Here is a 21,518-nt window from a genome sequence, read left to right as displayed (position 1 = left end):
CAAATCTGTCATCCCACCTGGGAAGGTTATGATAATTTGTCATTCAACCTGTAAAATAATTTTAATTTGTCATTCAACCTGTAAAATAATTTTCTCGAACATGTTCGCAAAACTCCTCTTTAAGGCTGGTTAGGACGTACGGTCTGTTAATTTTCCATGAACAACTTTATACCGGAGGAATGAACCACCTGAGAACATATTATTTGAACTATGGAATTATTCTGTCATTTGCATACAACAAATAGGAATAGATACAATCATTTACCAAGCTTCTTCCACCAACTGACAGATTGCAGGATGCTACACAAAACTTTTGAGAAAGATTGTCAACCGGATAGAAGGTTTTCCTCCGCTGCATATCTAATCAGGGAAAACTTTCTCCAGGAACTCAACAAATCGTTTTGAATACATCTTTGGTGCAACAGCAGAGATCGATAGCGGGTCGCACTTGAGTGATTTGCAGCAATGTTCAAATTTCTTCGTCATGTTGTACTCCTGCAATATGTCTATGATCCCAAAATAGAGAACAACATCATAGACCTCAACAGGATTAAATTCTGCTGAATGTAGCCCTTTGTTGTGAAGAGGCTTCCAATTAGCTTCAGCTGGCATGTTCACCCCTAGTTGTACACGCAACCTGTTTAAAATTTTATTGGATGTCTTAGCCAAAAGTTTACAGTGTTGAAATTACTCAGTCCCACAAATGTTAAACAAAATTTAAACCTAAATATGAACATTCTACAAGATATGGTTAAGATTCATATTCATGAAATCTGACATAGTTTTATGCTAATTGTCGATGGCCTAACACAACACTCAAACCTTTTTTTCATTAGGCTTGAGACTAACATTGACGGTGTTATGGTAATTAAAGGAGTTGAAATGATTAATATTGATGGTCTGAGGAGTTAGATGAAGACTTACAAAGACGAACTTTAATATTTAAATACTCTTAACTTGACTAAATATATGTTTTTTATAGATCTTAATGATGGCAAAATATATATTGTTACGGACATTCTACGAGATTGTTTTTCTTGCAGTTCTTTCCAAAACTATAGGCAGGCTTATAATTGGACATCAACACAGGAGTTGTTGATGACTAGAAAAATCTAGAAGTTTCTCAAACTCGAGACAATCTGAACAGAATGAAAATTTTTTATGGCCAAAAGGCTTCAAGGGAAGTTCTAACAACATGCTAAACAATTAACAGAGTGTTAGCAAGGGTATTGTATGTGAAGTTAATTTAACTAACTCTGCACAAGCCTCCACAAGATTCACGGCAACCCGGATATCTTTAGGGATGGTAGAGTCCAAAAACCATGGTTATCACAGCATGTTTGAACAGTCTAATGAAGAAATGACTGGTACGAAAGCTTGGTCAATAAGCATCTCATTTGATGCGGTTTCAAGTCAATCAACTTCTGACATGGTCACAGGACAATTAGGTTTCAACAATAAAATATAGTAGTAGATTTGGGATTATCAATGCAAAACAGAACAAAATCAAAACATTGTTAATTTAAGACAAATCATATTTTCATGCATGGCGGTGGGAGCAGGGAATCAAATGGAATAGTTCAAACAAATTCTTTGGCGTAATTTTAACCATAAGCTCTTTTATAATGTCTAAAGGCAGCAAACATTAGCAAGATTAGCAATATGTAAACTCATCTCACCTTTTTAGTGGAGAAGAAGATCATTATTTTTCAGCATTCAAGTCCACATATGGTTTCCTTAAAATCTGTGTAAAATGCTTCAGGCTTCTTGGGCTCTTTTGTTTGACTACGTCATTGCCTAGGTTTTAGAAGTTTGTAGTTTCTTGGGCACCTATGTTCCGCTACATCACTGCCTAGGTTTTAGAAGTATGTTGTAGAATTACCTCAACCAACTACATGGTGTATAGGCTGATTTGTACAATAGGAGGCAGCACATGGGTTGCAAAGTCCATGAGAACACAGCATTTTCAACTTGACAGTACCAAAGAGGATTTTTTTTTCCTTGACAAATAAAAAAGAAGCTGGTGTCTTGAATGATAAACTACTTAACAACCCTGGAATGTTATCTAAATTTCTGTCAGATAGAGTGATTGTGCTCCCTGTATTGCTGTCAAAAACCCTGATTTAAGAGTTTCACTTTCTATGAATACCATCACAAATCCATCATCTTTCATACGTTTTAGGACAAGTGACTTCACAGCATAAGTTTGCACATCTTTTCAGATTATACTTCCACTTAGAATAATGCATATTAGTAAGCAAGAAAATATTAAGCCTTCAAATTAAAAACATTAATGAATATTACTCGAGACCCCAAAAGAAATTTTCATCCTTCTGTTGTACAGAATAGCGGGCAGATTAGATATGTAACTACAGCATGTGGCACTAAGACCCTTTAATATTAGAAGGAAAAAGATCGGACCATGACTACCACCAATCAAATCACAAAAAGCAATTTTCAGGCAACTGTGAGAAGAGAAGCACCTGATCCAAGGTTTTATGTGAACAATACTATATAATTATTTTACTTTAGTACTATGTTGACTACTAAATAAACAATAAATTGTGTCAAAATGGGAACTATTATCAACAAAATTGCCAACTATGTTCCTTGCAAGATGCTATGGAAAGGATTATAGAAACAGTACCTTCCTGTACCAGGCAAAAGAAGATCAACTTCCTTATTGTCCGCTGCAGATGCTCTTAAGGTGCTGCCTCGTATGTGTGAACCTGGCAGGCTACTGACAGAACTTGGTTCATGAGCGACCAAGCGTAAACCCTTTGGTGGAGTTTTGACTTCATCACGTAATTGAATATCAGCTGGAAGACAGAATGTGTCAATATATAGTTAGCAAAATCTAAAGAACAAGCAAGCTGGAACTCATGGAGCTTTTGACTAATTAAATTATAAAGCTTAACCCGAACTGCTTATAGAGAAATATCTTCTCTTCACTGAATACTCAAGATCTTCCATCATGGACTCCATTAAACTATAACTATTCTTAGATGTTGCAGATAAATCTGTATGCAGAAACTAAGGCACAACATATGCAAGTACGTGGCCATCATAAATCTCCATAGAACTGTGTTTGATTATTTACTGGCTCATTTGGTTTCTGCAATTCATATATATTCAACATTACTTCACTCAATATTTAAAAAACATCCTCCTCAACATCCAAAGGCCGATGCCAAAATGCAAATAGATAAAGAACCTTAATTGCCGATACTCTGGCATTTATGAAATCCACCAACTGATGTTTTCTCTAATGAGAAAAAAAAGAAACTATTACGATGACCCTGATTTAAAAAGTCATAGTTAAGCACTTGATTATGCTGATATCCCTAATTCCAAGGGAAATATTATCATCTATCATAAATTGGTAAGATGGGAAAATTGGAGCCAAGATGGTTTGAAGCTTAGCACAAAGGACTCATGGGAAACAATAGCTTCAAGCTAGGGGTGCTCGCTCTATTCTTCATAGTGATTCTGGTACTTGTTTAGATGGCCACACATGAAGGGGTACTGGTTCATCAAGAATCAAATAAGTTTATACTGCGACATTTTAGCTATTAGAGAAAGGTTCAGATGGTCACACGTGAAAGGGTTTGACATTTACACTATCTGATGTTTCTGTTTTGGCTGATTGCCTGAATGACCAAGCGATCCTCCCTTGGGTTATTCTCAAATCTCAACAATGTTAGAGACACCATTGGTTTTTTTGTGATTTTGATAAGTTTAGATTACCCATGTCTTCAAGAAAGGTAATAGGAGCACTAATTGGCTGGTGAGCTATGCTAGAAAGCATTGCATTTCACAATTTTTTTCTCTTAAATTTTGACAAAAGCAACCTGTTTTTCTTGAGTGTTTCTAAGTAATATAGTTTCTCTTTTTTGTGAAAAAAAGGAGCATGTCTATAGACAGAACCAGGTTGCTTTATACAAGGTTAAAAAAACTTTGAGATGAAATGTATGTCAATAAGAACTTACCTCACATTTTACTATGCATCTTTCTAAAGGATTAGCTAAATTTTAGAGGTTGCTAATATAATTAATTTGCTCAGAACATATATATCAATTATAATATAAAGAATGACTATTGATTAAATTACAGAAAAAAGGGAACATTATATACAATTAGAAGTTTAGAACATAGACAATATAATTAAAATTGATAATCAGGTAAGCTGTAGAAGCTGTATAAAAGATGCTAATTTGTCAAAAGATACTGATTTGTCAAAGCATAAGCTGTTCATTAAAATGCAGATGGCAGATACATGAACACAAACAGAAGTTTATGTATTTAGCTTAGTTAGATACCAGAACTGGAGAAGATACCTACCGTTATCATCTGCTGAATTTGCACTATGCTTCAGTAAATTCTGAGATTTTGAATAAGCCTTCAGATGTTCAGGAGCTCTAAAATGCAGTCCCAACAACATGCTATAATCAATTATAGATTGTGATTCTAGGAACTTGCAATCTAGAGAGATTTGTCTGCGGAAAAAAGAAAATAAAAAACTCAAGTGGTTGACGAGTATCTCTAGCATGTGAGCAGATAGATAAAATAGTACCTACAACTTACAATTTACATTATGTGATGCAATTTTCATTGTGAGAATATCAATCATAATTTGTTCTACTGTGAAGGCCTATTGATGTGTGGGCTCTCATTGCAGGCTTTTGGGGATTAGACAAATCCCTACTTTTTTTGGAGGATCTTTGAGATGCTTGGAGAAATGAATTTGTTCTAGATTTATGGACGAAGGTGTGAGATGGCTCTGCTATTTTATATTATATAAACTTTGGAGGGCCAAGGATAAAGCGAGATTATCAACAATTTTAACAATAGTGCAAATGACCTTCTTAAGAACTCCCATGGTGGTTCCATTCTTGGAGAGTCAATATTGCCAGGAAGCATGGTTCTATATCCTGCCTGAACCGGTTCATACAGTGTAATATTTACCAGTTTGACAGAAAACCAGCATATAGACTGACCCTTTTCAGGTGGTTCTGTTCATCCTTTATTCTCTTTCTTTTTTTTAATATAGGGCTAAAATCCTCTCTATCATGCTCGACCCCTCGTGATCCCTTCTTGATGCCCACCGGCCCACCAACACTAGCCCAGGTACTCGTCCTCCTTTTCCTCCTCTACTTTCCATCTCTCTCCCCTCCTATGCTCCACCTCCTCTTCTTCTTCCCTCCTTAATGGTACAATAGTACGTACAAGCATATCGTGTGTTAGTACATCGGTATGAACCAGGCTGGACCATAAAAGGTGTAGTACCTGATATTTTAAACCATGCCAAGAAATATATGAAGAGCTTCTTTTATTTTTCTTTTCAGGTCTCTTCTTTCCATGGAATTTGATAAAGCTTCTTCCTGTCTTTTGTTTTGTGTTCAAGATTAGGCCCACCATTCTTGTTTCCTTTATTTTTTGCATTCCATTGCTTTAATGAAATTGGATGGGTTGTTGCCTATCCTTCTCATCAAAGAAAAAAAAATATATGATTATAGCTTTAGCATCCTGAAGACCCAATGGATCAGAAGCAGCTAACCTAAAAAGCGACTCACGCCATGATTTCTCTAAATTGAAGACATATGAGAGGTCAAGATCTTTCAATGTTGTGTTCTCATTAATATTATGCTTGCTTGTAGATCTCCCATGAGATGAACCCTTCAAGTCATACCGACGGTGAATTCGCAGTTCTGTGCGGAACATATTCCCCATAACAACAAAGCGAACCTGCAAAAGCAAAATATTAGACGGCAGCAAAATCATTTGCAATCCAGAAATGCATTAGAAATTCAGGGTATATATACCTTCCTTCCTTTTATGGTCAGTCTATGGAGACCAAAAAATTTTGTTATCAGGGTATTCTCATAAGCTCCAACATGACCATAATAGTTGGGAAGCATCTTCAGTAGAATCTGAAATAGAAATTTGCACAATCATAATCTGTATGCTGTGTTGATACAAATTCAGTTGCTATCCGAAACATCGACAATTTTCAACCTAAACTGTTTTCTATGCCACTATTTTGACTGAGTAATGTACTAATATAAGATGGCTAAGAAGAAATGTTTAACGAAAAAATGGCTGAGGAAAAGCAAATGCCTTGCCAAAAAATTACACATCTAGTTTTGACTGTGGGAATATGCATATCAAACCTTAAGTTCATATTTTCTGAGGGTCTTTATTAAAAATCTTTCATCCTGTGAAAGATAAAAGATGCTGCCACTTTTTCCTGGAGAAGAAAGCTCCTTGAGACCGTCACCTCCACATACCGACATCATATAGTCAGCAGCATCTATCTTGAACATTTCACGAAGGTTCCTAATAACATGTTACCATTTAATTGTCAAAGTTGACTGTATTATCATAAAGAGCAAACCTGTTTAAGATATTAAACAAGTGATTGAAGGTTTCTCATGAAAAGAATGAAAACAAGCCATCACCTATAGCCTCAAGAAATGCGGTACTTATTTTCTTATTGAGATTTCTCTACTGACAAGTTACACATTGATTTGTAATTTTAAAATATAACTTAAAATTGATTGAAATGATTTACATTTAGAATCATATATCGGATTTAGACGTAGATATCATAAGTTCAAAACAGCATCACTGGCATGCTCCTTCACCACAAAATTTAAAACTTACTTTTAGGAAATAGTAAATTATAATACTTTTAATAAATTTTCAATAAGCCAACTGTCATAATCAAAGTATGATCAGGTAACATTTTATCAATGTTATTCTGCTTGCTTGTGGATTCCAAGATGATAGAAAAGACTTACCCAAGATATGTGAATTGGACCGGCAAATTTGCAAGCATATATTGTTAGCAATCACCATTTTTTAACACCCAACTGAAAAGAAGGAAACATAAAATCCTACACATGTAAATAGGACAACAGATACAATCTGTAATCTAAATTATATGACAGGGAGTGGCAAACTTTAAATGAAAAGGATTACACAAGGCCACCAGATCCTCATTGTATGGACCAGTATTAATGGCATCATGCTTGCTAAGTTACTTATGATTGCAACTCGAGATTCTATAACCAAAGAGGAACAAAACTTTTAGAAGAATATGAATTGTACTTTCTGGAGGTTTCACAAGTTCTTTGTTCTCTTATGGATTGATGGTTATCAACAAACAACTCCAAGACAGTTGTTTGTTATTTGATCCTAGGGTGATGAAAGGTAGTATAAAGAATTATTATCTAACCTGCTTTAATAGCTACATCACTAATACATTTATTTAAGAGGGTCAACCTGCAAAAAGGAAGAACTGGAAAGTCGACCAATTACCTAAAAACCATTGGACAGTAGTCCTTCCAAAAGAAACCCACCGAGTTGTGTGGAGGCGTAAATTGGGAGCCTCTGCTCGGGAAGTACATTTGTATTCTAGCTCGACGCCCAAAATCCGAAGAACGGACTTCACGCATAGGCACGGGTGTGATTTTCCCAACCGTGTACCTGTCAACTTTGAAATGAGAACTCCAGTTTCTTTATATTGCGATCAGGAAGCAAATAATTACTAAACAAAAAGAGATGCTAATTATTGGATGCTGAACGGATAAATTTGTAGATACAGTAGCTTCTAAACATTGTTTCATTAAGAACTTTACATCATCAGGATAAAAGAAGGAAAATTTATTGGCATTTAAATGGACATATTATCATTCTTGGCTTAACTAAAACTCATCTGGTCAGCCAGTTAGTCCCAGGCAAACTTTCCATTTAAGTTCAATCCAGAGATTTTTTTTCGGGTAATCTTGCTTTACTTTCTTTTCATGGGCAGGAAGCCATCAAGAAAAGGGAGGGAAAAAAACATAGTTTGGTTGAGGTGGCTAAATGGTGTAAAATGTAATTTGCTCAAATGTCCTTCCGAAGTTGGTACTTAAAAAATTTACTTTCAATTCAAATCTACTCATTTTTTACAACATGAAAACCTGCTTACATTCATGATCCAGTGAAATATGGGCACAAATTGGTTTTGTAATAGCTCATAACATAAAGAGATAAGTAGAGAGCACAAGTGAGGTCTAAACAAAAAGCTGAGAGAAGGTACACAGGTTTCCAACATGGTCATGTAAACTGTAACTGCAAAACATATTAGCTACATAATGAAGTGGTAACAACCTGCTTGGGTGCATTAACTTAAGAAATATTACCTAATTCCAAGTTGCAAGTTTAGCATCAGATAGTAGCTCCTGTGACCTCCGTAAATAGTTTCACCAGGTCTCTTTGGTTGCTTGCTCATTTTGCAGTGCCATTTAGCCCTTTGTGGTCTTCCAAAGTCACAATATCTCATTCTTTCTGTTATTAAAACTCCTTGCATGTACTCTCTATCGTAAACTAAAATTCTGTCATCTAGGAGCTCAAGTTGACTTTCATCAGTTGAACATAATGTACGAGATGTGTTCTCCGATGAACTGCTAACACAAGCATCATTAACATTCCAGATGCCATCAAGGGAAGACGGCCTATGTGATATCCGTTTAGTACTTCGGAGACAACCATTCATGCTCCATCTATTGACTGTGCTTCTTTTAGACAACATTTTACTCACGGGTCCTTCATTACTAAAAAATGAAGCAGGACCAAGACTTTGCACTTTATTACCACACACAATAGATTTAGAATAAGTAAGTTGACAAGGTGTTCTGCTTCCAGTTGGAAAAAAGGTTCCATGTCCATCTTTTAGCCCTCTGCTCCAGATTCCAACATAAAGTGACCCATCAGCATATTTATAATAGCCAGATCCATTTTCTAATCCATCTAACCAATCACCATCAAAGAGATCACCATTTGACCACTTCATGACCCCTTTACCACTCATCTTCCCAGACTTCCAATTTCCACTATAAGTGTTTCCATTACTCCATTTGTGTGTGCCGAAACCTTCTTGCAACCCTTCCCTCCAGAAACCATCATATTCATCTAAATTAGAGTAAGTTTTGATTCCCTTTCCATGTTGTCTGTTCATCATCCATGAACCTTTATAAACTGATCCATCAAATCCAAAAAGACTGCCAGATCCATGGAGGAAACCTCCACTAATTTCACCTTCATATGCAGCTCCTGATGGCCAGAGTATCTTTCCTCTGCCAGTAATTTTGTTTTTCTCCCATTGACCATCATAGATAGTTCCATTCAACCATGTATATCTCCCCATTCCATGAGGAAGCAAACCATTAAAATCTCCAACATAGACATCTCCGTTTGAGAGAACCTTCTCAGCATGACTAGCAAAACAGGTATAGTTAGGACCTCAACAGAAAAAAAGCAGATTTAAAGCGTATAAATCTAACTTCATATGATGATTGACAAAAAGAATATAAAAGTAACAGAATATAAAAGTTGATAAAAAGAAGTGAAAAATGCTCACCTTTCACCATGCTCATAGCTCATACTTGCACCTGCAATAGATTCCAAAGAAATGTTCATATGAATGCGAGAGTAGATATGAGCTCCTCTTCTACTGCCAAGACATAAAAGTCACAAGCTAACAGATCCACAGATGAGTAACTGCAACATTGAGAATTATCAAATTAAACAAGGCATTACAGGAGAAAAGCATCTAACCATAAAATGTACAACTATCTTATGATAATCATAGCATAAGTTCTAGAAAGAAGAAAACTACAAGGGCAAGATTTAGAGTCTGACTGTGTCACTACCATGTGTTTCTTTGATCCTTACACCTATGGAATTAGTCAACCTTACACAGATAAGTACAGAAAGAAAATAGTTCTTGTCAATGTTTCCAAATAATCTCACCTTGATTTAACTTTTTGAAAATTTGAATTTCAGAGTGATTTTCAGTAGATAGAAACGTTAAACTCCAACAAATTTGGTGGAGTAAGGCAAAACTAAGTTTATGCTATACATAAATTAAAGCTGGGCAAGGCATTGGGTATTTGACCTTCTCCAGATTCCAAAGTGGTGGGACTACCTATTTTTGTTATTTTATAAAAATGCATACTGCATTTTATATAACTTATTCTTTGAGAAAGATGAGCTTAGTTTGAGAAAGATGATACAACAGTAAATCTAAGGTTACTTGTATACTTCAGTTTAGCTTTTGCTGGTGTGATGTCTATAAATAAAACACTGCATCTAGTTTCAATAAATAAATCCAGAAGTTCCAGATTACTACACTATCAAGGCATGATACTATTAAAAATATTTGGTGCTTACAAAAAGAGTTCATATGACAAGCTGACCTCCTAATATGTCCCAAGACGATTATGACCCTTAGTTTTCTTGTTCCATGTCCTTGTCTGGCCAAAAAAAAAATGCATCGTTGATATGCAATTATGAGTTTTTATTAGTTGCTGTAATGTGTCCTGCATTTCATAGGGCATCATTCAGCTTAGTTTCTGCTAACTAGTGTCAAGAACGAAAGCATCCTATACTAAATAAGTTGTCCAGTTAAAGAACTTGAGATGTATTACACGTTACACAGAAAAATTAATAACATATATTAAAGAATCACACTTTCAAGAGGTCGGACACAATTAAGGGTCTAAAATTCATCATCTTGAAATAGACAAAAAAGGGTCATTCAGGCCCTTCTGTCATTAACCATAGACGTTACTCTTGCAAGATTCTAGTTACTGACTTGATCAGCAACCACAAGAACAAGTAGGAAAATGAACACAAATTGCTTCATCGATAGAACTGTCTCCAGGCAAATTACCAAGTGGGCGTACTCAGTGAACGAGCTTACCATTACTGAGATTTGAATAATTCAAAATCCTACCTTTATTTCTTCCAAATTTATAAGCCGCCATACAGTATAGTCTGGAACTAAGGATTATTTTTTCCTCTGCATATTCCTTGATATGTCTAATTCAATTTAAAATCCCTCGCACAATATAAGCAGTCATGCAGTCTAGTCTGAAACTAAGGATTCTTTTTTCGTCTGCATATTCCTTGTTATGTCTAATTCAATTTAAAATCCCTCACACAATAACCTATCCTACGCTCTTCCTTTTTCCAAGGGATTGTGGCCCAAAATGAAGCACCAATACAATCAAAAACCAAGGGTTATGTCTAATTCAATTTAAAATCCCTCACACAATAACCTATCCTACGCTCTTCCTTTTTCAAAGGGATTGTGGCCCAAAATGAAGCACCAATACAATCAAATATCAAGGCACCTGGTAGAAATGAACTAGCTTTTATCAATTTCAGCCAAGAACTCAAAGAAACCCATCGAATCACAAGATAAATCCAAAAAGGGAGCAAAGAAGACGGCAGAACCCACCTCGTTTCAGCTCGTCCGCCCCAATCCCTCTTCGGAGATCAGCGACCGGCGCGTCAAGAATAAAAAACACAAGAAAAGAGATCAACCCTGCAAATTAAGAAGCCAGAAAAGCACCAACCAGACGCAACAAGAGTCAAGGGTACAAAACCGGGAAAAAGGAAAATAAAAGACAAAAGGAGGAGGGAAAGGAATACCCTCCCGAGTGGAAGAGTGGGGGTGGGATCAATTCCCCTAGGCGGAGGAATCCACCATGCCGGATAGCGCACCGACCCCTCCGCCCCGACGCGCGTACCAATCGGGAACGTCAACGAAGATAGATTAGGTAAAAGGAAGGGAGGTTTGTGGGGGTGCGGCCGTATGATCGCGACGTCGAATCCATCCAACTCTCTCTCTCTCTCTCTCTCTGGTTCTTCTTGTTTCGTTTCAATCACGACTGTGCTTTACCTTCTTCTTCTTCTTCAACGTGTTGTTTTCTTCCTCGCCTTCTGCTGCTGCCGCCTCTTCTCGGAGTGCTTCGTTTCCAGCTCGCGGTTTCCTGTAAAAGAAAAGGCAAATTAACATAATACCCCTCCAACATTAATGGTTTTCGTATTTAACCCTTAGTATATATTTACAATTATACGCTTATTATCAATTGCACTATAATGATTAGACTCTTCAATATTTTTATTTATTTTATGAGATTTTGAATCATAAACACTTGACGATTTGATCTTATACATTATCATCAAATTAATTTTTTATATATAAATTTATTAGATAATACTTTAAATTTTTAATATGTAGTAAATGAATCCGATATACCATCATCAAATTAATATTTTAAATATAAAAATTTATCAATATTTTAGGTATTAAAATTTTTTAGAGGAAATTTTAAAATCATCACCCGACCGACGGACCGGATGAATCGGTAAATTTTCTAATATGTGTTCATAGATAAAATATTAATAGTTTCTAAATTAAGTCGATACATAATTCACTGTTAATTTTTTAATATATTATTTATTTATTTATTTATCATAGGAGTATGGTTATGGATGAATGAAGGATTTTAATATTTAAAAGGAAAATATATGTAAATTTGTAGGGGCACATCCGTTAATTTGAAACATTGAAAGAATAGACATGTAAAAACAATAAGTAAAAGAAGAAGAAATTGAGGAATTTTGGGTAAAAATTGGTGGATGTGTGCATGTATTATTATTATATGGAAGAGAGAGAGAGAGAGGAATTTGGCTTTAAATTTGAATCATATTCCTTTGGCAACATGCAATTGGAATTTGATCTAATAATGAGAGACGTGTTGCAATTGGATGGGTTGGTTGGGTGCCAACTACAAAGTGTGGGTGGGCCATTAATCTAAATTATATGTATAATAACTATAAGTTGGTCATTCGTATTGTGATGGATTCATGGCTTGATATGTGGAATTATATTTCATGGTAGTCCATCGCATGTATATGCAATATTGTATTCACATTTGTTCGGAACAAACATCACATAGCAATATGTTTGATGCTTCTCGAAGATACGATGACATATTTGGATCCACATGCATCCACCGCATGTGGGAGTGTCATGTCATTGACTAGTATTAATGCTTTCTAGTTTCTACATCCATAAAATATATTTATAATAAATGATAATAAAATTAATAATAATAATAATAATAATTCTCAATATGATCGATATTAGATTTTGTAATCCTCGAATCCCTTTTATTTATATGGGACTAAAGCGCGCCTAATTCTATTAATTTGAACTTAAATCCTTTCGATCGTATCGATTAAATTCATCAAATTAATTCGTATGATTTTTGGGAAAAAAATATTTTCATAAGCCTTCATATTTGTAATTAATGATGCATAAAATATATATATATATATATATTACTAGTCCACATCTTTGTGAAATCCCAATTATGGTCATGACATTGCCAACATGTTCCCTTGTATTCAAATTTCAAGACAAAAAACTACTTGAGTTGTCTTTTCTTGTTCCTTTGATGTTCATCATGATGTTGATCATATTCAACAACAACAAGTCGTAATATCCTATTTATTTAAAATTGAGCTTACATGAAAAGAAAAATGCAACGTCCAATAAAGTCGAAAAGGAAACATTTGAATGATATAACACGTCCAAGAAAGTAAAAAAGAATAGGATTAGGAGGCAATTGAACCTCCAAACAAAACATAAATCAGATGTTTGATTGTTAGGTATAGAATTAGCATTATATGCATGCTTAATTCATGATATATATATATATACCGATTAAAATATTAAGTTATTTGAGGTTGTTTACCTCTCATAATTGCTCTCTCTGTCTCTCTCAACCATACAAAGATTTGATGAGACCTATTAAACTTCAGATTTTTTATCCCTAATCATAGAAGCAAATACCTTATAATTTGCATATGATTTGCAAATTACAACAAATTAAGCTCATCTTGATACATTTTAACTCGTATATCTAAAATTTTAAGAGGATGATAAGATCTAAAGTTGGAAACCTCATCCGATAAGCCTAGAAGATGTCAACTAACTCTATCCTATACCAAAGGAAAAAATAATAATAATAATAATCTCATCTTCTTCCTTTTTCTTTTTCATCATGATGCATCACATGTTATTAATTTATAAGTAATAATGGGTAGTAAGCATTATATCTCTCTTGACAACCTCGTTCTTCTCGTTGAAAACATGCATCACATGTCTTCTCTTTTTTTCTCTGTCTACAATCCATTGTTCCTTCTTTTCATGTATTGGTATCATCATGCTGCCTCCTGTACTATTAATCATACAGGGAATAATAAGGATTATGGTATAGGATGTTCTTATCTTATCAACCTCATTCTTCTCATTGATAACATGGTGATATAAAGTGATGCCTATAAAGAAATGAAAGAATGCAGATGCATGATTGACCTGGGAAAACATGCATGAAATTTAGTACATGCATGCGCTTGACTCAACATCCAGACCAGCAAATAATATAGAAGTGGATACTGATATGCATGGATGAAGACGGTGGCATTTTATTCTGTGGTGTCTGCATCAACCTGTGGGGATACCTTCTCGCTTGGCTTTGCAGGCCGACAAAGCAGGCACAGCTCTGCTCGCCACCGCCGGCCATGATGGGTCTGTCGGCCAAGAGCTGTTGGACCATCTCTCTCTTTCTCTCTCTCTCTCTCTGTCTCTCTCTATCACAACATTTCAATTCATTTAGAATGTAAAAGCCAACCTAATTTGGTGACCGGTCACTTAAAACTGATTGCAGAAGGCAATTATGGATGAGACTTGTTCTTACCCAGAAGCTTCATCTGTTTCTTCTTCCCTTCACATTGTTTCTTCCTTTTTCTTTCCGAATTTAACTCAGTAAATAGAACATTTCTCAGGAATGTAATACGGACTCCTGTAAGCAAAGTGTTCTGCAACAACAGATGAGGCAAATCTATGCAAAGCAAAGCACATCTTGCATTTTAAGCAGTTCAAAGGCAGGCAAGTTCAGCAATGAGCAGCATTGTGTATGTAGCTCTGACAATGCATTTTGAGCCAAATACTTGGAGAAAAAACAATTAGGTAATAGGCCATACGAACAGGCAAAATGTGCTCTTTATGGTAAATCATGGAAGGGACATACAATATATTTATCTTCCTAAAGGAACCCTACTGCTTTCTGCTTGACCTCAATGACACCTGCTTGACCTCAATGACACCCCAAGAAATACAAATATCACCATCCAAAGAGTCTAACTAGAGATGAGCTTAGGAACTTACTATTAATAAATCCATCAAAGAGATGCAACTATGCAAAATGCATTAACTCATTGTTAATATGTGGAAGTAAGTATATATTTCCTCGTAGTCAACTTCACATTTGACCTACCTCTTTCTTTCCTTCTCAACAGAATTAACTTTTGCATATGACAATATTGTCATAGAAGATAAATCTGAGACTATAAATCTAAAGGAAGGCTCAAAGTAAATACCAAAGGCCAAAATGGAGACAGAACCCAAACAATAGGTGTGTAGCTCAACAAGCGTTCAATAAAGGCATGCCACAGTGAGATTCTATTCTCAGACATGTCATGACATGTTACCTACAAGTCAGCAAGTCACAGACAAGAAAGCCCATGCCACAGCCTTGCAAGCAATACTTTCATCTTTGATCCTACTGACCAACTGATCCGGAAAAAATGATCACCTTTCTTTCCCCCTTCCATTTTCTCCTTTTTTTGGTCTCTCTTTCCTTTCAATTGTACAGGTAAGCCTTCTGATCTGTCTCAAAACTATATGAGCAAATGAAGAAACTACACATATAATAACTCAGTACCATTGGAATCTTAATTACCAATATTTAATCCATTAAAACTTCTAAATATATTGAGCACTTGCCTAACAACTTAAGCATTTGGTACTTAGAAAATACACTTATCGTAATATCAAAGCAAGTTATGAATTTGAATACCTTAAACATTGGCCTGGTGGCAGTGTACCAAACCCATTTACCAAAGGTTAAAGGTTTCAAATCTCATCCGATATATTTCTACTGTTGCAGGAAGGTGTTAGCTAACCTAGCGGGTAAAGACTCTAACCATTTATCGGAAGGTTCGGGGCTCAAATCCCCTTCGCCACTTATCCCCTTTGCAAAAAAAAAAGAAATGTATATATGAATTTGAATCATGCATTTGTGTGGTGCTCGTTACTCATTTGGACTTGTATTAAGCATTTAGGTTTCATTCACACATCATGATTGGAGACATTTGGAAGAGGGGATATCAAAGCTTACAGATATTTTGGGCACCTTCCTAACAACAGCTTTATCATGATCGAAGTCTAGTAAAGAGACAAAGTTGCTAACATCTCCGAGACTATTACAACTATACGAGCAAACAACAAACTATACGAAAAATTTAGTAACAGAGGAATCTTAATCAGCAATCCTCTACTCATAAGACAGAAACGAAAATATCATATGACCATGAAGGATTCTGCAGTCCTTTCACCAAGATTAGGGCTCCGGTTGTCGAGCGACTCCACCCAAGAAGCGGCAGAAAAGACCTGATCTAAGAAAGGAAAGAGGAGCGGTAGAGGGTTTCAAAGGGGGCTGAGAGTACACGATCGTGAAGAAACGCTTTGTATAGTGGTGAGTTGCGTTGCGACTCGGTGAATCCCGACTCGGCGTGGCCCGGGGAAGGATTCCGAGTTGGCTTCAGTAACGGACCGAGTCACCGAGTTGAGCATGTTCCCCTGGTTGCATTATATATATATATATATATATATATATATATATACATGTTAATTGATAAGGAAAATTGTATAGAAAAATTAGAACAAAAATTAATTGATTGAAAAGATTATTGAAGTACCCATATCAAGTTGCATGTCATGTTTTTACTCAAATAAATAAATAAAAATTCATAAAAAAGTTGCAAAATTATATTAGAGAGTATAAACACAATGTGCAAAATGAATTCTCCTTAGCTCATTCATTTAACATCAATTCAACATGTTGGGATGTTAGTGTGTTGATGAGAGTGTTAGTTTAGTCTTTGCTTCACATCCTCAATTTGTGCTTCAAGAGCATAGATAGGTGCAAGAAAAGAATGTATGGATGCAATTGAGATTGTGAAGAAATTGCTATTTCCCACTTTAACTCAAGTGATCATCTTATTATTTGATAATCTCATTCAATTATGTGCCATCGTTTCACTCGGTAGGACATCATTCACATCATGCCAAAACGACCTCAAATAATATACAAGCTTTATTATATTCCTGTGTCCCATCTGTTCTATATCATTTGGGATCATCAAAATATTGATATGATATGTTGTCGAGTATGAAAAATAATATAATGTTACATATCTTTATAATTACCTATAGCTCGGGAGATTTGTAATACTCCGATAAGATGATTAGATGTAGTTGAAATTTAAAGAATTAGTGTGACTTAATTTATTGGTTCTTGAAAGGATTATTGATGAAGAACATTCTTTTGTCTTAATTCTTGTGATCCATCAATTCAGAATGCAAACATTCATGCTTATATTTTCATGTCTCTCTTCTTTTTCCTCCAATCGAATAGATGATGCTTAAGCTAGTTTGAGTAGTAACGAAGAGCTATTCTAGACAAAGTTGGAGATGACAAGCCTCCAATCAAATAGATGATCTATTAATAGATTGCATGATCAAAGATGCCTTCTTTTATCTTACACTGACCGGCCATCTTTTTTAGCTTTAATTATCTGGTGATTGATGATGACCTCTGCCCAAAAGCAAAGAAGGCAGTGGCATGAGGGACCTGAGGACTTCACCATAGGATCCCCAAGAAAACCCCAAGCTAAATATATTGATGGTTAGAACAATCACTGGTAAATGCTGTGTGATAGGATCAATATTCTCAGAGACTAGATAATGATTTCTCCAAATATAATGTGGACTTCAGATTTTTCTGATCTTTCTATTTTCATGTGATACTAACTTGAACGACAGAAGGATCTTAGTTTTATTAGAATTCGAACTAGTTACACTTGATAAGATTCGAAAAATCGGAGAAAGTTGGATCAACCTTGATGCATGAGGTCGAACACCAAATCTCACACCAACAGTATATAACTGGATAGGTACCCATGTCTCAGATGGCTCTTCCACAAATTAGAAGGTACATATTTCTTGGATGCATATGGTTCTATCTTCTTGTTTGTTTTCTCGGAGCAGATACAGCTTGAGGTGCAGAAGTTTGAAGATTTGGTGAGACCAAATCCAAATCAGAACTGGTCTCCAAACAAAGTTTTCCTTGTCTTCACAAGCAGAATTGGTCTCCAAACAAATCACGTAAAGCCTGCATGGATAAGGTGGTTTTTACAAGCAGCTGTCGCTGCATGTCAATTAAGAAACCAGAGTGGGCAACTGGTCTATTATTGATCTGATAATAATAGAAAGTAGAACTCCAAAACAGAGAGAGAGAGAGAGAGAGAGAGAGAGAGAGAGAGAGAGAGAGAGAGAGAGGATTCCACCTCCCCAACATTATTGTGCATGCACTTTAGCAGTGTCTTCTGTTCCCAACTCATGGTGTTGGCAACCCTTGCTTTCGCCAACCTTACCAGAAGCTTCACCCCCTGGAATTACCCTAGCCTCGGATAAGCTCCAGACTTTGGAGTCCTGAGTCGAGCTCGCCCTACACTGCGCACAACTTGTCCTCATCATATGTAGTAGGAGGCCAGCCCTCATCAGACTGCACTAACTCTTGCTTCCACTGGCCGCGCCTTTGAGGCGTCATCGCGCAATACATGCGATGCGAAGCACCAAAAGCAGTGGAGCACTTTAATCAACCCTCTCTTGTGGAGCTTTCTTCCTAAAGTCCCTTTGCGAATCATAGACCCCGAAGACGGAACTGCACCCTCTCGCTTGTAGTTTTCCCTCTTAAGTCCCTTTCCGAATTATAGACCATGAAGACCGCACTGCCCTTTAGTTTGGTGTCGTTTATGAACGAGCATAATGGAGTGCGGTGGCCTTACGTGAGGGCCGTGGCTTCTCCTTCCCCTATATAAGCCTGCATTAGGGTTTCGAGCTCTGCATGCATTGTGAGGTCGGAGCGAGGAGAAGCGTGTGGAGTAGAAGATAGCAAGCAGCATGGGTGTCGGTGAGGTTTGGAGGAGTGTGAGACCGTACTTGGCCATGGTGTTCTTGCAGTTTGGCTACGCAGGCATGTACGTGGTCTCGGTGGTCTCGCTCAAGCAGGGCATGAGCCATTACGTGCTTGTCGTCTACCGCAACGCCATCGCCGCCGCTGTCATCGGTCCATTCGCGCTGTGGTTCGAAAGGTTCGTCTCCCTCTTCCACGCTCCACGCATATAGCGTGTGTTGTGCTTCATCTTATGCGAGAGAGGTTGATCGTATCACTGCAGGAAAGGCAGGCCCAAGATGACACTCCCCATCTTCCTCAAGATCATGGCTCTCGCACTGCTGGAGTATCGATCCACAAACCATACACTGTTTGAGTTACTGCATTGTGCATCAAATCTGGCTATTATTTGACACAAGCATCACATCGATTTCATTCAGGCCAGTGCTGGACCAAAACTTCTACTACATGGGCACCAAGAACACATCGGCAAGCTTCTCCTCTGCTCTCTACAACATCCTGCCTGCGGTCACATTCGTGAACGCCATTATTCTGAGGTGAAAGCTCGATCTCTCCACCAGCTACCTATGTATCTGATCTGCTACTGCACGTACGGCATCTCACATCAATCGCATGCCGTTTCGTGATCAGAATGGAGATAATAGATATCAAGAAGCGGCGTAGTCAGGCGAAGATCTTTGGGACCGCGGTGACGGTGATGGGTGCGCTGATCATGATACTGTACAAAGGTCCGATCATGGAGTTCGTGTGGAACAGAGGGCGCCACCACCCTGCTGATGCTGCCGCCCAGAGCGATGCCCACTGGCTCGCCGGCACCTTCATGCTACTCTTCAGCTGCTTCTGCTGGTCTGCTTTCTTCATACTCCAAGTAATCTCTTCTACCTTCTCTCTCTCTCTCTCTCGGACTGTGTTGGCCATGTGAAAGAACTGTTGATTCACTTTTGGGGAATTGGGGGTGCAGTCGCATACCTTGAAGGCGTACCCTGCAGAGCTATCCTTGAGCACCTTGATATGCGTCTTGGGCGCTGGACAAGGTGGCGCAGTGGCTCTCTTCATGGAACGCGGCGTCAAGCCTTGGTCGATAGGGTTCGACATGAGACTCTTCACCGCCATCTACTCGGTAAGATTACACTTCTCACTGATATAGGACAGCCACCGATGGATACTCTGAATCAGATGATCAATACTCCCAAAAGATTAAGCTTTTTATGAAATGATCGCGTGTACATATATATAGAGTGAGAGAGAGAGTGAGAGAGATGATGACAAATCATCTCTTTTGCACAGGGCATCATGTGCACGGGGATGGCATATTATCTACAGGCCGTGGTAATGAAGGAGAGAGGGCCCGTCTTCGTGACCGCCTTCAGCCCTCTCTGCATGATCATAGTGGCCTTCATGGGCTCCACCATTCTTGCAGAGGAGATCGCTCTCGGGAGGTACCGCTTCTCTAACCATCGCATTACCTTCTCCTCTACACACACACACAGACACAGCGCAACTCACCTGAGTTCTCTCGGAAACCATTGACAGGGTGATCGGCGCGGTTGTCATAGTCATCGGCCTTTACTCTCTTATATGGGGGAAGAGCGCCGACCATTTAAGCCAGTCCACGGACACCTCCGGTGGAAAAAAGCATGGCGCACTCGAGCTACCCAAGTCCGTCGACGACGCCATGGCCGCCAACTCCGTCGACTTCGTCGCCATCGTCGACATCCCACCTGCGAAGAAACCTTGAGGGCTTAATCTCGGCCATGCCATGGCCATTAGCAGCAAGACCAACTTTATGTATCGCCTCTATGAACCAGTCACCAACGTATAAGTGATGTTCTGCATCATAAATTCTTCATCTCTCATCTCCTGTAGTTCTCGATGATGCACACGGTGCCGATGTTGGAAGGATCTGTAGAGGTCGTCATAATGACCCTCCTCAGATTAGCTGCTTTAGTACCTTTTTCCTTGATAGAAACTTGCTTCACTCATTGACTATACCCTAAAGCTGGAGCACTAATGAAAATTATCATAAACTACACATGCATGCTTTGATAGTACAGAGCAAGCCATGGTGAGCTTGTTGGGTCAAAGAACTATTAAGAGCCAATAGCATTTATTAGAGAGATCTGAGGAAATGAGAACCTGGTGAAATTGTAATCTTCTCGGTAAAAGTATTTATTATTAATAGAAAAAAAAATTAGATTACTCACTTCTAAGTTAACATAAATTTATTAAATTAAAAGAAATAATACAAAGATATAAAATATCAAAAATAACTCCAATATTTTTAACATCACAATCAGTTTCTAAAGACTAACAATATAAATTAAGTTTCAACCAAATAATTAATTTACAGTAGCTAACGAAGATTAATTACAATAACACATGCAAGTTTTCAAATTTTGTGTTCTAAACTCAGATTTAAAAGCATAACTACCAAAAATGGGTCATCTGTCAGCTCAATATATTTTTTGTACTGTCAGTAGTGAATCATACTATTCAATGATCTAATTGCCAAAAAAAAGATATAGCACACAAAATAAGCAACATCACTGGTCACACAAAGCTAAACACAAGCACTAT

General features: G+C 37.3%; 2 protein-coding genes across 4 annotated transcripts; one reads left to right on the top strand and one right to left on the bottom strand.

Moving 5' to 3' along the window:
- Positions 1–165: 165 nt before the first annotated feature.
- Positions 166–11,813, bottom strand: LOC135584180 (phosphatidylinositol 4-phosphate 5-kinase 1-like). 3 transcript variants are annotated; one of them, XM_065097958.1, is made up of 11 exons: positions 11,482–11,812; positions 11,288–11,374; positions 9,404–9,543; positions 8,187–9,260; positions 7,321–7,488; positions 6,171–6,336; positions 5,823–5,930; positions 5,558–5,745; positions 4,342–4,496; positions 2,648–2,819; positions 166–637 (listed from the first exon to the last, which is right to left on the bottom strand). In XM_065097958.1, the coding sequence occupies exons 3-11, from the start codon at positions 9,460–9,462 to the stop codon at positions 361–363; spliced, it is 2,367 nt and encodes a 788-aa protein (XP_064954030.1). In that variant the 5' UTR covers positions 9,463–9,543; positions 11,288–11,374; positions 11,482–11,812; the 3' UTR covers positions 166–360. The 3 variants fall into 3 exon arrangements, with proteins under 3 accessions (XP_064954030.1, XP_064954031.1, XP_064954032.1); XM_065097959.1 differs by having other exon boundaries at positions 9,404–9,434; XM_065097960.1 differs by lacking the exon at positions 6,171–6,336 and having other exon boundaries at positions 7,362–7,488; positions 11,482–11,813.
- Positions 11,814–18,862: 7,049 nt separating this feature from the next.
- Positions 18,863–20,923, top strand: LOC103977172 (WAT1-related protein At1g21890). The gene is made up of 7 exons (XM_009392619.3): positions 18,863–19,119; positions 19,204–19,266; positions 19,361–19,477; positions 19,572–19,809; positions 19,903–20,061; positions 20,229–20,380; positions 20,475–20,923. Exons 1-7 carry the CDS (start codon positions 18,929–18,931, stop codon positions 20,677–20,679), a joined length of 1,125 nt encoding a protein of 374 aa, XP_009390894.2. The 5' UTR covers positions 18,863–18,928; the 3' UTR covers positions 20,680–20,923.
- Positions 20,924–21,518: the final 595 nt, after the last annotated feature.

The sequence above is a fragment of the Musa acuminata genome, chromosome BXJ2-3 (assembly GCF_036884655.1).
Source record: "Musa acuminata AAA Group cultivar baxijiao chromosome BXJ2-3, Cavendish_Baxijiao_AAA, whole genome shotgun sequence".
NCBI classification, from domain to species: Eukaryota; Viridiplantae; Streptophyta; class Magnoliopsida; order Zingiberales; family Musaceae; genus Musa; species Musa acuminata.
The sequence above is the reverse complement of the archived record's forward strand: the minus strand, read 5'-3'. Positions and strand labels throughout refer to the sequence as shown.